General features: G+C 40.9%; 1 protein-coding gene across 1 annotated transcript in view; it reads right to left on the minus strand.

Annotated features, from left to right (window-relative positions):
- Positions 1–1,982: 1,982 nt before the first annotated feature.
- Aox1 (aldehyde oxidase 1) overlaps positions 1,983–16,579 on the minus strand; it is a 77,719-nt gene continuing 63,122 nt past the window's right edge. The window contains exons 27-35 of the mRNA XM_008833326.3: positions 14,579–14,674; positions 12,894–13,022; positions 12,188–12,262; positions 10,485–10,537; positions 9,201–9,315; positions 5,813–5,878; positions 3,874–4,062; positions 3,249–3,416; positions 1,983–2,416 (exon numbers count right to left, since the gene is read on the minus strand). Coding sequence (XP_008831548.1) covers positions 2,366–2,416; positions 3,249–3,416; positions 3,874–4,062; positions 5,813–5,878; positions 9,201–9,315; positions 10,485–10,537; positions 12,188–12,262; positions 12,894–13,022; positions 14,579–14,674 — 942 coding nt within the window. The 3' untranslated portion in view covers positions 1,983–2,365. The remainder of the gene's footprint in view (positions 2,417–3,248; positions 3,417–3,873; positions 4,063–5,812; positions 5,879–9,200; positions 9,316–10,484; positions 10,538–12,187; positions 12,263–12,893; positions 13,023–14,578; positions 14,675–16,579) is intronic.

Below are 16,579 nucleotides of genomic sequence, written 5' to 3' on the forward strand. Positions count from 1 at the left end.
AATTTTCTCCAACCACAGGAATAAAGGTCACCTGCCAGAGACAAGGTGTGAGAAGATGAGAAACAAGGACCAGTGCACCCCTCTGGAATCCCAACATTTGTAGGGATGGACTGGAGAGGGAGATGCTGTCAGAGTCCCCAAAGAGGCAGCTGCTAAGGAGATGGAGAGAAAGCAGAGGACTCACCCTGCGTTTATACCCTTGCCCTCTCACCATCTGTCAACACAGCTCTAGTGCAACCCTTTAAAACACGTTGAAGCTGGGCGTGGTGATGCTTGCCTTAGTCCCAGCACTCAGGAGGCAGAGGCAGGCGGAGCTCTGTGAGTTCAAGGCTAGCCTGGTCTACATAGCGAGTTCCAGGCCAGCTGGGGCTACAGAGAGACCCTGTCTCAAAAGGACAAACAAAATAAAACAAACCACATTGAAGCACGTTCATGTACTGTGCTTTGCATTCCCTCATGAAAAGGCCAAGTCCTTATAATGGTCTGTTTCCTCATGACTGCCAGTCAGTCCCCAACCTTCTTCAGCCTTCCTGTTTCTTTCGACAGTTGCTTTGTGAAATATTGGAGATATAATCTACATACCTACTATACATTTGTCTTTTAAGGTACATGACTCATTGTGTTTTGTATATTCACATGTACAGTAACCACCACTGGAAATCTCATATCCACTAGCTATCACCTTCCATTCCCCTGGCAACCACTAATCTACATCTTTATGAATTTAGACATTTTGTGCAGATGGAATCATGATTGTATGTGGCCTTTTGTGCCCACTTTCTTTCATTTAGATAATATTTTCAGCATTCAGGTATGCTGTAGAATGTGTCATGCTTTATTCATTTGGAGGAGCTGAATAAAATTCACTTTTATGGATATACTTAATTTTATTTATTAAATGTTATCAGTTGATGAAACTTTTGCATTTTTGGTATTGTGAATAACACTATGATCATTTGTGAGTAATTTTTTCTGTGAGTGCATTTTATATCTCTTAATCATGTGGAAATTCTCTTCAACTTTTTAAAAAATGTTTTAGAAATATTTTTACTTATTTTTCTATTTTATATGTATGGGTATGTTGCCTGCATGTGTATCAGTGCACCCGTGTCATGCAATGCCCAAAGAGGTCAGAAGAGGGCATCAGGTCACCAGGAACTGGAGTTATGGGTGGTTGTTAGCTGCCATATGTGCTGGGAATCAAACCCGGGTCCTCTGCAAGAGCAGTCAGTGCTCTTAACTGCTGAGCCATTTCTCCAGCCCCTCTGTTTAACTTTTTGAGGACCTCCAAACTGTTTTCCATGTGGACACAGCATTTACATTCTTTCATCAATGGATTAGGGCTCCAGTTCCCTGAATCCTTCTAACTGCCATGACTCTCAATCATTTTGATTATAGTCATCATAGTATAATGTGAATGGTATCTCACTACAGTTTTAACCTGCATTTCCTTAATGACGAATGAGTCTGAACATCTTTTCATTTACTTATTGGCCATTTAAATGCCTTCTTTGGAGCTATGTCTATTCACTTTCTTTGTCCATTTAAAAAACTAAGGAGTACTTTCTTTTCCCTATGAGTTGTAAGTGTTCTGGACACAAGACTTTCATTATATAGCTGCAATATTTTCTTCTATTCTGTGGATTTCTCCTGTTTTTTATCTTTATTTTTTCAGTGCTGGGGATGAACCAAGGGCCGTGGGCATGCTACCACTGACTAGACTATATCTGCAGTCCTTGTTTTGGGGAGTTGGAGTCTTGCTATGTAGCACAAGCTGGTCTTGGACTCCTGTACCTCTTACCTCAGCCTCTTGAGTGGTAGGAATGCTGGGGCCGCCTTTGTAGTTTTGATGAACTCCATTTATGTTTCTCCTCCCTGTGGTCCCAGAGACTCTTTAGATACAGGGTCTGAATCTGCTCTGATAAGAAAAGTAGGGTGATGGCACACAGGGACAAATGAAAAAAAAATGAATTCACAGTTCGTACTGCGGATGGAATTATTTAGGAATTTATTTTTCACCAGGCAGTGTAACTTCTGCTAGTAGCCACGGGCCAGAAGGGAATCACAAACAAGTCAGCATATATTCCATTTAGCTAGATAGATCCAGGGACAGAATGATGAGAGAGATCACCTCAGAGGAAAAACTTAATATTTATATCATTTAAAGTATCATTATAGTTGCTTGAGTGTATCTAGCAAATCCTGAGTAGAATATTCCAAATCAGCTCCATGTAAAAGCAACACCACGTGGAATGATTCCTGAGCCGTGAAAATTTGGTTTTCATATCTAGCATCTAAGAGCAGAAATGGGTAGATCTCTCCACAGAAAGAGATGCCCCGTTTCCTCCAGAAGTCTGCATTTGGCTCAGACACGTATATTCCAGGGAACATAGGACCCAGGTCCATCTCTTGGAATCTAGAATGAAAGAACCAATTAGGGTGTTTGTAACTTGAAAACATGTTTGTAATTTAGGTTAAAAATAGCAGAACATAAAATGGTGAAAACCACTGTAGGGCAGCTAGGCCATCCAGAGGTCAGAGAATAACAGGACATGAAATATGGAGGGGTCCTGGAGAGGGTTTAACAAGGGAGATGGAACACAGAGTCAGTGTCTGTCTCTCCCATATGGGGCCCTAGGAGAACCATCCAGGATATTCCCCAGAGCTGGCATAAAGAATTTAGGAGGAACTTTCTCCATGACAGAAGGAACATTTTCTTATAGTCAGATAACTGAAAATAGCATGAATTCCTTTACAATTAAAAATCTTGCCACTTGGTATTCCATGAAGAACCGAAGTATGTGCCCAGCGGAGATGCAACTGTGGGAAGGATCCTTGTGATCGCATTGGGATTGGGGCCAGAGTGGAGAGAGGCTGTTAGAGTGGCCTTGATTCTTGGCTGTGTGCCTTAAGTCAGAGCACAGTTCTCAACTCCTATCTCTGACTCAGATGTCCTTGAAAGGGGGCAAAACAAGGGAAAAACATAAAGCTAAGAGGAATGGACCTTCTTTTTTCAAGTGGTATGGAACTGAGCCCACAGTGATCCAAGTAAGGCCAGGGTGACAAAGGGACAGCATAAGGAGTACAAGTCAGGGCCCGTCCTGCCCTTCTCTTGTTCACCTGCTGTCAGGAATTCCAGTCATCTTTCCCTCCATGGAAAACCACAGAGGTGGGTTAGAGAAACTTGACTATGATAGGGGTCAAAAGTCCAGAATTTTATGGTTTTTTTCCTGTTGGGTACAACATACCATCTTTGTGAACTTGTCCTCACAGGCCATTCTGATCCTCTCTGGAGTCAGTGGACTACTGCACTTCAGTGGCCCAGAGGTGCCTCTCTCCTGTCGCACTGCACTCAATGCATCACGGATGGCAAAAAACACTGAACACCCCAGGAACACCCCAGACTCTCCCAGACCCTTGAGGGAAATGAACCATGTAGATTATGACACACACACATTGAATATACATGCATATATACATACACACAGTATATATTAATTATATAAACACATAACCAATATACTACTATAAGTAATTTTTTATTTAAAAAGCAATGTAACTTTCTGCTCCAACGTTCTTTTTCTTAGAATTTTAGCCTAAGGTAATGATTCTAAATGAAGCGTACACAATCGTCCAAATGAAGAGGATTAGTGCAAGATGAAAAACAAGTGAATCTGATAGTTCATGTTCATGTTGGGCTCTAAGATGTGGAATAAAGCATTTTCCCATGCTGCTACATTACTTTATAATTAGAATGTATAATAAGGATTTTTCTTCTGTAACCCCAGTAAGAACATCAAACAGTCAAGAGATGACTGTATCTCCAATTATGGTATCAAATAAATATGGATGTATTCACAGAGCATAGCTTACCTTAGACGAATACAGGGTGTTTGAGTTTTCAGATGGGGGCAAAAAAGAAATGTGCAGCTCAATGGGGATGTCACAGATGGCAGGAATTTTATACTGGCTCGGACCACGTGTATACAAAACACCTTGAGGAGAGTAACTCAGTTCCTCTATTGTATAAAGCCCCATTCCTTGAATAAACGCTCCTTCAATCTGAGGGAAAAGAAGGAGTTACTTACTACACATGAGACAGTACAGCCCATATGCAGCATTTCAGCCACGTACTGTTTGCCTGAATTTTAAAATTTCAGTTTAAGGGGGTTTCCAGGCTATCTTAGAGCATGTCACTGAAAGTCTACCTAAAAGCATTTATCTACATCCCAATCAGTGCTCAATTCAAAGTCAAAGGACTTGGGTTTTAATCTTAGTTTAGCCATTGAAATAGTAACTTAGAAGTCTTCACAGGGCCTGTTCACACAGCCTCGTTTTCTCTACCAACAAAGTAGACGAAACCCCTCACGTACTGACTTCCCACAGACCCAGCAGGTTAGAGGAAGGTTCTCGGGGCTGGAGAATCCCCCATCTCACCTCCACACAAGCTCATAAGCTGGCTGGCTTTGCATCTTCGGAGTCATTTGCTCCCCTGTAACATGAAGGGCTTAACCTATGTGCTCTCTAAGCTTTCTTTGTAGTTTTGAAATTGCCCAAGTTCCTTGACCAAAAGTACTAGGAATGGATCACAATGCTAGATGAACCATCCTCAAATTCCAAGCCACCTCCTAGGTCATGTCACCTCTACCCACTAAGCTAAGGGTCTGCCTTTGACAAGTCCCCTTCAGCCAGACCCTCTTCCCTTCTCTACCCATAGACTCATGGCTGAATCTGCTAATACAGGCAGCAGGGCTTCCGGCCCAGCCTCATGACAGCTGAATATAGTGTGCGCACCAAATGTCTTTCTTTAGGTGCATTTCCTTACTCTACCTGAACATCTCTGGTCATTTTTCATTGACTGCCTGGCCCATAAAACTTCCTCCTTGAATCTGCTCTGTGTGTGTGTGTGTGTGTGTGTGTGTCTGTGTGTGTGTGTGTGTGTCTGTGTGTGTTCACATGCTAATGCAAGGGTATGTGGTGTATGTATGTACATGTTTGTGTGTTTGCATGTGTATGTATGTGGGGGCCAGAGGCTGATGTCGAATGTCTTCCTGTATCACTCTCCATTTTATTTAACTTTTTTGAGACAAGTTCTCTCACTGAATTTGGAGCTCACTGATTCCACTAGATTAGCTGGCCAGCAAGTTCTAGGGATCTGCTTGTCTGCCCTGCCCAGGGAAAGAAATTACATGTAAGTGCTACTGTGCCCTGCTTTTACACGGGTGCTGAGCATCTGAATTCAGGTTCTCAAGCTGAGGCAAGCACTTTACCTACCCACTGAGTCATCTCTACACCCCCTGAATCTACCTTTGACTTCTCCACTCCATACAATTTTCCCAATTCCCGATGGTGTAATGTCACCGATGGAGAGATGCTACAGCATGCTCTCACTGGAAGGTCGGGAGGTAAATCACCCAGAGGTGGAGAGGTAGGAAAAGTAAGACTCCTGATGGGTCAATTACCAAACTTAGCATTAAAAGAGAACGCACTGTATACCCAAGGCTTGGCTCTCAGTGTTGACTCCTCCTATATCTCCAGCTTGGGGCCCACAGGTCACTTCTAGGCTTGGCCTTGTTTTGCTCAAGCTCTAATCAGATTGTATGCGTCTTTGAAAACTACTGGTTCCCCCACCGCCACCAACCGCCTTTTTAAACATTAAGAAACCGAGTTCTACAGCTGGTCTAAATAAAATGATTTTGACCAAAAGGGTACAGGAAAAAGATGATCAGAAAGTAGATGGAATGTTTCCCTTCTGACCTCATAGCAGTTTGTGACCCTACAACAGGAAATAAGGCAAATTAGTTACACATACCTGGCCTATGTCAAGGGCTGGATTTATGCTGTGGCCAACATCCATCACGATGTCTGTTCTGATGTTCTAGTAATAAAAACAAATTTAAAACAGTTTTAATGCAGATAACTTAGAAGAACCTGAGAAATACTTACTCCATATATTGGAATAAAGTTTTTCTTTGGACCATGCTATTTCAGGTGAAAAAAGGCAACCATGATTTTATTATGTAAAAAGTTCATTGTCTAAAATTTGGGTTTTCTTTCTTTCTTTCTTTCTTTCTTTCTTTCTTTCTTTCTTTCTTTCTTCTTTTCTTTCCTCCCTCCCTCCCTCCCTCCCTCCCTTCCTTCTTCCTTCCTTTCTTTCTTTTGGAGATAGAGACTCATGTAGCCCAGGTTGGCCTTAAACTTGATATGTAGCCAACAATGATCTTGAATTTATGATTCTCCTGCCTCTACCTCTCTAGTTCTGGGATTATTGGTTATGCAGTGCTGGCGACCGAACCCAAGGCCTCATGCATGTTAGGCAAGCACTCTTCTAGTTGAACTCCACCCCCAGCCCCTATTTTGTATTCTTTTTTTTTTTCAATGATTCATTTACTTTTATTTTACTGCATGCAGGCACCCCCGTGATCAGTGTTTGCTATGCGGGCGACCGAACCCAAGGCCTCATGCATGTTAGGCAAGCACTCTTCTAGTTGAACTCCACCCCCAGCCCCTATTTTGTATTCTTTTTTTTTTCAATGATTCATTTACTTTTATTTTATGTGTATGAATGTTTGTCTGCATGTATATATGTACACTGTGTATGTGCCTGGTGTCCTTGGAGGTCAGAAGAAGGTTTCAGATTGCTGGAAACTGAACTAGGGTCATCTGCAAGAGCAACAGTGCTCTCAACAGCTGAGTCATGCATCCATCCCACACACAAATATTTTTAACCAGATTAAGCATTATGTTTTTCTCGGAAAGAATAGAATAAAATATTTATTTGATTTTGATTGAATTCAAGCTGAGAGGTGCAAACAATAGAATCCACCACAACAAACATAGTAATACAGCAAAAGTAAATGTTGACGACCAGTAACATTTACTGAAACATGGAATTCAGGATGTGTCAGCGAAAAAAAGTGAACTGATACTGTTTTATTAGACTTTTCATTTCTGGAGTGAGGAAGAGAATAAATCTGCCATTATAACTTGCTTTATAATATCTTGAAAGTTCAGAGAAGAGTAGGCATCATCAGTGTGCTAGTAACACCCTTGTTCTTTAAGAAGTCTGTACTTTCTTAGATGTGAGTGATGTTAAACAGAGTCTACTGATAATCATTAGGGAACGAAGAAACCTCACAAGTTTTCTTATTTGGTTTGGGACTTTCAACTAATAATTTTCTTAAGAAAATTAATGATCCAGAATGTCTGACCATAATAAAGCTTCAGGTATCAACTTTTTTTTACTGAAAGACACATGAAATGAAAAATTCTCTTTGATATTAGTTAGCAAGACTGTTCTGCCAGGAGACAAATGGCCTCAGTGGGAAACGAAGCGAGGTGTTCCAAAGTCTAATGTTAGTGAAGATTCTGCTGTCAAAGATGTGGACTTCTGGTCTTTGGCACTATATTCTAATAGGAAGGAGATGCTTAACAAACCCCACCATCTGGTATTCATAGTCTTTGTATTTCCTTCTCTCTCAACTCTACCAAAGTCAGTTTTTGTGACCAATAGGATATGGCGATAGCACATCACTCTGTGGTGACATTATAAAGGACTGTGGCTTCGTCTCTGGTGTCCTTTCATTTGTTTACATTTTCATTTTCTTTTCCATGAGAAGTCAGCTGTTACTGCCCTCAGGACACAGATGTAATGGACAGATAGGTAGGTCTATGCAAAGAAATGAGGTATGTGACCAATAGCTAGGGAGACACTCAGAGGCATTGTCCTAGATCTATCTTTGGTGACTGTGAGTGCCCAGCACTGTGGGTCCTTGCATCAAGCACAAATGATTGGTGAGAAAGGTCCTATCACACTCAAAATCCCTGCACCAATACCAGGTTATTATTTTATTGTTAGATATTAAGGACATGACAAAAATAATATATAAGAAAATCTAAACAGTTATGTTTTCAACAATTTTTTCTTTGAGGGAAAAGGGATTCAAAAATTAGTGTGAGGGAACTCCAAGGACAGTCACTGTCACCGGAGTTATGCTTGGCGTTATTAGTTTTTAGCCCCAGTCCAAAGTTCTCAAAAAGAGATACAGTCTGAGTTAGAATCCAGACAAGCCAAATACTTGTAGGTTCAATAAAAGTATATATCAGTTTCAAAGATGAGCATGACTATACTTAAAAAACATGTTAGGGAGTATTAAATGAAAAGTTGTATCTGATCACTATCTAAGAATGTAGACATAAAAGATATTTGAAGATATCAAAAGCTAGAGTTTGTTTCTGGGTAGGTTTGGGAACAGAGTTTCACTAAATGAGTAGCCTTAGTCACATGGCATTTGTGAGGGCTATCATAGTCTCAACGTATTAATGATTATTTACTATTATTGGCAATGACCACTAAGCGGTGTTTGTTTTTTTTTTGTTTGTTTGTTTTTTTTACTATTAAAGGCCAGGTACAAGAAGAGAAGCTGAGTCCTCAAAGCTGGTATGTGAATGTGTATGTGTGTGAATCTATGTATGCACTGCTTTATAACATTCCTTTAAAACACAAAGATTATGGAGTTGGAAAGATGGTTCAGCAGTTAAGAGCACTGGCTGCTCTTGCAGAGGACCTGGGTTTGATTCCCAGTACCCACATGGCAGCTAACAACCATCTGTAACTCCAGTTCCAGGGGAATCCAACACCTTCTTCTGACCTCTGTGGACATTGCATGACATGGGTGCACTTACATACATGCAGGCAATACACTCACACACAAAAATAAAACAATAATAATTGAAATGTTTTAAAAACCACAAGATTATGCTTCTACCATCTAAAAAGAAGAGTGGCTGGTCACTGCCTCTCTGGAGTTGGCCCTGGTGCTGTCAGCAGGTTATGGATGCCTATGGAACCATTCAAGAATATCACACGAGGACATGTCTCATGAAGACACTATGAGAATTGTCTGCATAGAAGTCCTCTTCAGGCTACCTTTCTTTTTTGAAGTAGCTTCTTTTTTGTTTTCAGTTGATAGTGAAAAAAGAAAACAAGAAGAACGGAGACTAATTGTTTTTCAGGGAAGAAATTATACTCCTAAGGCAATTGCCAAGTTTCTGATTTCTTCTAGTAACACAGAGAAATTACTCTTAGGGCAAATACGTGGTGCTGCCACCAGATACCCAATTTTCCTCCAACAGACAGCATGTGTGGAGTTTAAGTGTCTCATAAGTACAGCTGGAAGACATTCCCAGGTGGGACTGACCTTGTGGTCCCCTGTCAGGCAGTCTATTTCAACCTCTGAACAGGCAGCTCCATATACAAAGTATTCGAAGGCATGGCCTTCGCCTTTCTCCCAGTCCATGTCTGACTCGTAACCCCTGAAAGAAACAAAATTCTTGAGGAGCATGCTAACTGATCAAGTCCTATCATCACAGACCATGATGATCAAACAGTCCCAAAGGGAGCTGTGCAAACCAGAAGCACACACTTGTACAGTGACCCACCAGCACATAATGCGTGCTCAGTAAATGTGTCAAATAAATAAATATTTGCTTTTTTTCTTATTCAATCTTCACTGTCTGATAAAACAGCCAATTATTCATGACCAGTGAATTTTTACTTCTGGAAGTTAGCTTCTGGCTTTATGATTATTTATCCTTCTGCCTTTAGCCAATATTGGATCATGTAATTCTGTTATCAGACTTTGGGACTTCAACCTGCATTTTAAGCCAAACACTATTTCAAAGGGGCATGTTTGCTTGCTTTTTCTCTCTCTCTGGGCCCAACAGTCAACATTCTGGATGAGGGATCCAGCCTGTTGGCTCTCATTTTCTGGCATTACCATCAGACTATGTGCTTATTATGTTCCCCACTCTTCTTTCTTTAAGGACTCCAGGTAAACATCAGTGGTAAAGAGAAGTCCATGCCAGCAACTTGTTAAGTCTTCTCTACTCTGTCTGTTCTGCTTCCCTCAGCCTGGTGGTGGCCATTAAAATGTTCCAGTGCCTATTCCCGATTGCCAGTTAGAGTCCCAGGACTTCTATGACACCAGGCAAAGCGACAAAATAAAGGAACGCCCAGCTCTCACATGGCATTCACTCTCCACTAAATAATTTTAAACATTGTTTCCCAAGTATGCAGGTCCATCTGGCTCCATACCTCAACACCACCATTACTGTCCTCTTTTTACATGTTTAGGAGGGGCACCTTATTTTTGGCTTAATTTGTATGCCCTACCATTTGTTTCTTAACTTTAGGGACAGATTATGTATTTAGCAAAAAGTCAACAACTGCTGTGGATTCCAAGTGCTAATTCCCAGGGCGCTAAGCTTATCACTCTGAATTATCACACAATAAAAGTTTAGTTATGTACCTATTTTTCCCCGAAATATCTTTCTGGACACCTGGATTAACTACCATATAAATGCTTAGATCAGCAGGTTAACTAAAGGTAGTATGCCATTTTTTACCAAAATTGCAAACAACTGAACTTCCTCAAGCTATTATTGATATTTTCTATAACATGGGATTGAAGGGGCAATTTTACCTGAAGAATCCAACAGCTGAAAGACTGATTCTTTGGTCAAAAGCAGTCTGTGCCTGTGAAGGGAGAGCACAGCATGCTGCAATAAGGCTGTGTAGAGATGGGATTCCTCGTGATTCCAGTCTTAACTGCAGTATGTGTTAAGCAAAGCAATGAAGAGGAAGGCCCCAGATGAACCCATTTCTTTCAGCATTCTCCATCTACATAAGCATATGTGCCTCACTGTGTCGAGCAGCAGTGTCTGCTCAATGAATATAGCTGTGATCAATGACTGCCATGGTATGTTACACTACAATGGTCACCTACATGCTTTTTATGAAGAAATTCACTCATCTGGAAAGTATCAGTCTACTAACACGGCCAATTTTGGGGAACAATGGCTGGTTGAATGTTCAATGTTAATGTCATGTATCTATAACAGTTTTAGTTAAAGTGAGTAATTTTGCTAAATTGTACCATTTACAGTAAATGGCCTCCTGATTAAACAAGCACACATGGTTAACTACTAAACAGAAAAATGAAGGTAAAGTCCAAATCTTCAAGTCTAAGAGAGGTGGTGAAAGCGTAGCCATTTCAGATGCTGAGTGGCAGCATCTTTCAGTGGGTGGTAGGGAAGAATGCTCCTAAACAACATCTAGATGCAACTTTCTTCAGTAGTCACTTTTGACCTTTCTGGGCTCAGGCAGCACTAGGCAGAGGCACAGGCAAAGATGCCCACAACAGGTTGAGGAAATTCATATTCCATAAATACTATGTACAGAATGAGCCTTTATGAAAGAATAGGAACTTTTTGGGGGGGTCTAGTCACTGAAACAGAGCCACCAGCGTGCTAGACACACATATTACCACCGAAGTACCTAACCCCTGCAATTTTTTGTTGTTGTTATTTTGAAACCAAGTCTTCCCGTAGTCCCAAATGACCTGAAACTTACTATATAGACCAGGCTAGCCTCAGTCTCACAGAGATCACCTGCCTCTGCTTCGCAAGTACTAGGATTAAAGGCAGGTGCCACCATGCCTGGCATCTGCAATCTTTTGAAGCAGAACTCTGTAAATAATTTATGAATCTATGTTTTAAGATTGTGCAATTGGTAATCTAGAACATACATTGTGGCACATAATCCAAGATTTTGCGAATGCATATTCCACATCATCTAGTACTTAATAGCCTTCTGTTTTTGAAAAGCTTGTTAGTTGACTTTAGAGAGTGTCTTCTCTTCCAAATAGATTGCAAGTGCATCAGAGGAAGCAGGTGATTATTTCCATTCTATTGAGTGTCTATTGTTCATCGAACATGTACCTCATGACTTGGTTTCTTGTTTCTAAATGATTGTCTATATGAGATTTACAGAATGATTCCAACATTTCTTTTCTAGTTTAAGAACAGTGGAACCCAAAGAAGGAGAGCAAACAGACTCATAGCTGTTATTCAGAAGGTATCCAGGTTCCATAGGATACAACATGAGTGAATACTAGCTTAGAAGAGGAGTTTCAGCAGGAACCTCATCTTCTCTAATGGAGAATTTTCTCAGATGCAATCTCTCTTCTGCTGTACTCTGACAGGATCTCTACACGGCAAGCACTTAGGGGTCTTTTATTTATCATCATGCAATGACGGTGCCTTTGAATCGCTCTTTCCATAAACACTAATTCACACATATTTCTCCCTCTTCTATGATAAAATATGGAGAACCAGTGATTCTTACCCAGTCCTTCCAAGTTCCATGAGGATTCTTGCTGATGATGGGTTCAAGGCGTCTTAGAAGAGTTTGACAAGCATTCTGTGGGTTATTTAAATTAAAATTATGATTATAATTTCATGAAAATAACAATGTTAAGACAACATCGTATCTCATCCTGTAGCATTGTCTGTGAGGACCATGGTGACAGGGAGAAGTAGGTCAGTACAGGAGAGGATATGTAAAGTCTCATCAGGGGCATATGCGTGTACGAGTGCCAGTCATGGAAAGGCTTAAAGACGATTGCTTTAGAAGCTACACTAAGTCAAGATTTAACAGAAAACTGTTGACAAACCCTCAACCACTGTTTTCAAACAAGATTACGTTTATTTTCTGGGAAAGTTCATTCAGGTAGTGTAAAGTCAGTGACAGGCAATAAAATTGGGATAGAGAGAATATCCAAAGGTCCGGGGAGGTGGGAGTCTGATTGAACAAGGAAGTGGAAAGACACTGGGACATTTTGGGGTAGAATAAAGATTTGCTTACTGGTGAAATGTCAAGAATCAGTGAGAGAGGAGAGCAGCATTTGCACACAGAACTGCTGGGTGTTACACCACTGATCAAGCCTCAGACTGAGGAAGAAGATGAGAGAGGAACTCTCCTATATTCTGATCTCCACCCATGGATCTGGCCTTGAAGGGTTAAAAACTGATGCCACTGCAGTGGGATTTACCTTTACTGCCAACCCATTGAGATCTGCCACCACGGACCCTCCGGACGGATTTGTGTTAGGGACGGTTTCTGTGCTTGTCCCACGCAGGTGGACATTTAGCATTGGCATCTTTAATTCACGGCTGACCACCTGGAATTTTGAACAGTTTCTTTTCCAACACTTTGATTAGTTGTAGGTCTATGCACATGTTCAGATAGTATGTGTATGTAGCTCTTGTATGCATGACAGGGACAAGGGAGTCAACCCATGAATTCTTCTAGGCACAAAAATCCCTCTTTTCTAGAATTCCATCCATGTCTTTATAATCTTGAAATCAACACCCTTGAGCCCACTCTTCCCACCATGCTTGGCAAAACTCTAGCAAAGTTGACTTCTGTAATCAAAGCTGCCCATTTCCCATGGATGTTTCTGGGGGTGATCCAGGAAAAGTGTCCCTTGTGAAGGACCGCAGCCTCAGTAGCACACACATCACAGGAGGAAGACATGGTGCTAGGGCCAAGTGCCAACTTGGAGTTTAGAGGCTGCTTTATTCTATCTTTCAGTGCCGGAGAAAATAATTTTAGACTTAAAGTGCACAATGCTTGGCTCTCAGAAAAGTCTCTATGCAGAGTGCACAGGCTCTCAACATAAGATCTTTGGCTCAATAGGGAAGACACTGAATCTCAGCCCCAATGTGGGGAATAGCGGAGCTGAACAATCCTCAACGGATTAGTAGTATGAAAGAAAACAAATGTTCAAAGTCCATACAATCGGGGAAAAAAAACCCTGAATTAGAATATTTGAGGTACTTTCATTCATCTGAAAATCATCTAGGTTTTTCAACAACTCTTCACATTTAATATTAGTATATGACAGTTTATGGAAAACAATTTAGTAATGTGTGTCAAGTAACTAAAAACACTCATACCCCATGAGTCAGTAATTCCAATTCTGATGAGCTATTTTAAGAAAATAATCACTGACAGAATTATACATTAATGTAGAAAAAATGTTTGTTGAAGTGCTCAATAATTGGGGCAGAGTTAAATTAATTACAAACACATATACATTGAGACAGGATGTTGCTATGCAGCTAAGTTGACCTGATCCTCCTGTCTTAGCCTCTGAAGTGTGAAGATTATGTGCCTGCATCACCATGTCTGGAAATTGTTAAAAAATTTTGTAATGACAGAAGCAGCAGTTATTCTCTATAAGATTAGTTGGAAAAAGCACAAGGTACAAAATTACAACGGTAACATCTTAGTAATTTTGGAAGGAAATAAGGACCCTAAAATAGTATCGCTAACAAACTTGGCTGGAAATATCAAATCTGACTTATATTATTGATTATTCAGAGCCCTTAATATGAAAAAGAAACATTGCACATCATAATTTGTACATCTTTTCTTTGCTTAGAAAAGATTCAAGGAAGGACAATTCAGTGTCAATATATCGAAATAAAAGCAGAAAACAAGGACAAAATTTCTTTAGCAATAAAGCAATTTGACTTCCCTGCCACATACTTTTCTGGGGCTCAGTTACAAAACTGACTTGTTACCCAGGCTCTACTAATAGTTTAACAGCTTAAGCTGTCAAACCTAAAGCCTCCTGTCCTTTATTTTGGAACAGAAATGCATTCACGGTTCTTCCCTCATGAACGTATCTGTGAGGACATACTTAACAGAATCCAGTATTTGCATTTTTACCTGAATCATTTTAGTGTGGACACCTTGCCCCATCTCAATCCCACCATGAGTGACCAGTGCAGAGCCATCAAGATAAATGTGAACCAGGGCAGCTGCCTAAGCAGGGGAAGAAAACATGAAACAGAAGAAGCGTTTTTGATTAGTGTTTGAACATGTCATACCAGCTAAAACACTTTCTACCAATGTTATTTTCTCTTCTACCCTACCCCCATCCCACCTCCAGCCCCTGCCAAAAAATATGTATGTATTTATAACCCAAGCAGAGCCTAGGCAACAGGAGGGCGAGTGCTGCCTGGTGATCGCCCCCACCACAAGAGGCCACACTGTTTCTGGGTGGCTCTGTGTCTGTGGCAATAAGTACATCTTAAAGTACTGCTTCCTAATTAGGGCATTTAAAGGCATTGGGTATCTCCAAGGATCCCCTGCCTCACAGTGAAGCAAAATTTTAAGTTTCTTTATTTGTGGGTTCCTCCATTTAAAAAATGCAAGTTTATATATACATACATAGTTGGAGAGAGAGGGAGAATAGCTGTGTGAACACACTCTCATAATTGTAGGTATGTTACAGAGACCCAAAAATGAAAATCCAAGTAAAATGAACAGAGATGTATTCACTGTTCAGCTACAAAATGATCTAGGATGCCTGAACAAAATCACAGAGCTTTGGAGTTGAGAGGGAACTTGGAAGTAATGTTATCTCACTGTGGAGGTCCTCACAAAGACTCAGAAGCAACCAAATTGCTCATAGAATTAAAGAGTCCTCTAATCAAAATCTGCTAGACTAAGCAAACCATGTTTTAGTATTGCCAAGCATGTGACTTCTTGCAGCTATCTTCGAGGAAGCACAATCTTACAGATATGGTCTGAGTCAGCCAGGGGTCACTAAAACTCTGTCAGCCAGGTTTCTTAATATCTAAGTTTCTATGCAGAATGATGTAATAACTCCGGATCCTTTGTTTTGTGAGATACGGCTTCACTGTATAGTCCACTCTTGTGCCTAACTCATTGTATAGCCTCTGATGGTTTATATTGATTGACAACTTGATAGGATCTAGAATCATCTAGCAGATAAATCTGAGTATGACAGTTAGAGAGTTAATAGACTGGGTTGCCGTGGTAGGAAGACCCGCCCTTTCTGTGGGATAGGAAACCAGAGCATAAAAAAGGAGCAGCTTTACCATCATTCATCTCCCTCTGCTTCCTGAATGTGGATGCAATGTGAATAGCTGTCTCGTGCTCCTGTCACCAGGATTTCCCCACTATGATGTACTGAGCCCTCGAACTATGAGCCAAAATAAACACTTCCTTAAGTTGCTTTTATCAGGTATTTTGTCACAGCCATGAGAAAAGTAGCTAATAGACTAGTCTAAACTGACCTTGGGTTCACAGCAATCCTCTTGCTTCCATCTTCTGACTATCAGGATTATAGGCATGTACCATTATGCCTGACTTAATCAGGGATTTGAAAAGTAGGAGCTAAGAAAAATTCTGGGAACAAGCTAATTTTCACTTCATAAACCTAAAATTTTACCACACCTCTATGAATCAGGTTATGTGTAAGCAGTTCTGGTCATAAGTGGTACTTAAGGAATTGCATGCTCCCTGCCAAGCATCAGATAAACCCAAAGGACTGTATTCCTAGATCAATTCTTTGTCTACCTTCACATATACTTGTGGCCTGTAGACCATACATGGCATTCTGGTTTGTTTCTTCACTGCTATGACAAAATACTCTGACCAATACCAACTTGGGGAGGAAAGGGTTTATTTGGCTTACATCTCCCAGCTCACAGTTCATCAGGGAGCCCAAGGTAGGAATCAGAGGAGGAACCTGGAGGCAGGAGCTGGAGCACAGGCCATGGAGGAATGCTGCTTACTGGCTTGCTCCCCTGGCTCCTGCTCAGCCTGCTTTTTTATGCAACACAGGCCCACCTGCCCAGGGGTGGCACCACCCACAGTGGGCTGGGCCCTCTCACATCACTCAACAATCAAGAAGATTCC

The sequence above is a fragment of the Nannospalax galili genome, unplaced genomic scaffold (assembly GCF_000622305.1).
Source record: "Nannospalax galili isolate Female #2095 unplaced genomic scaffold, S.galili_v1.0 scaffold610, whole genome shotgun sequence".
Taxonomy (NCBI): Eukaryota; Metazoa; Chordata; class Mammalia; order Rodentia; family Spalacidae; genus Nannospalax; species Nannospalax galili.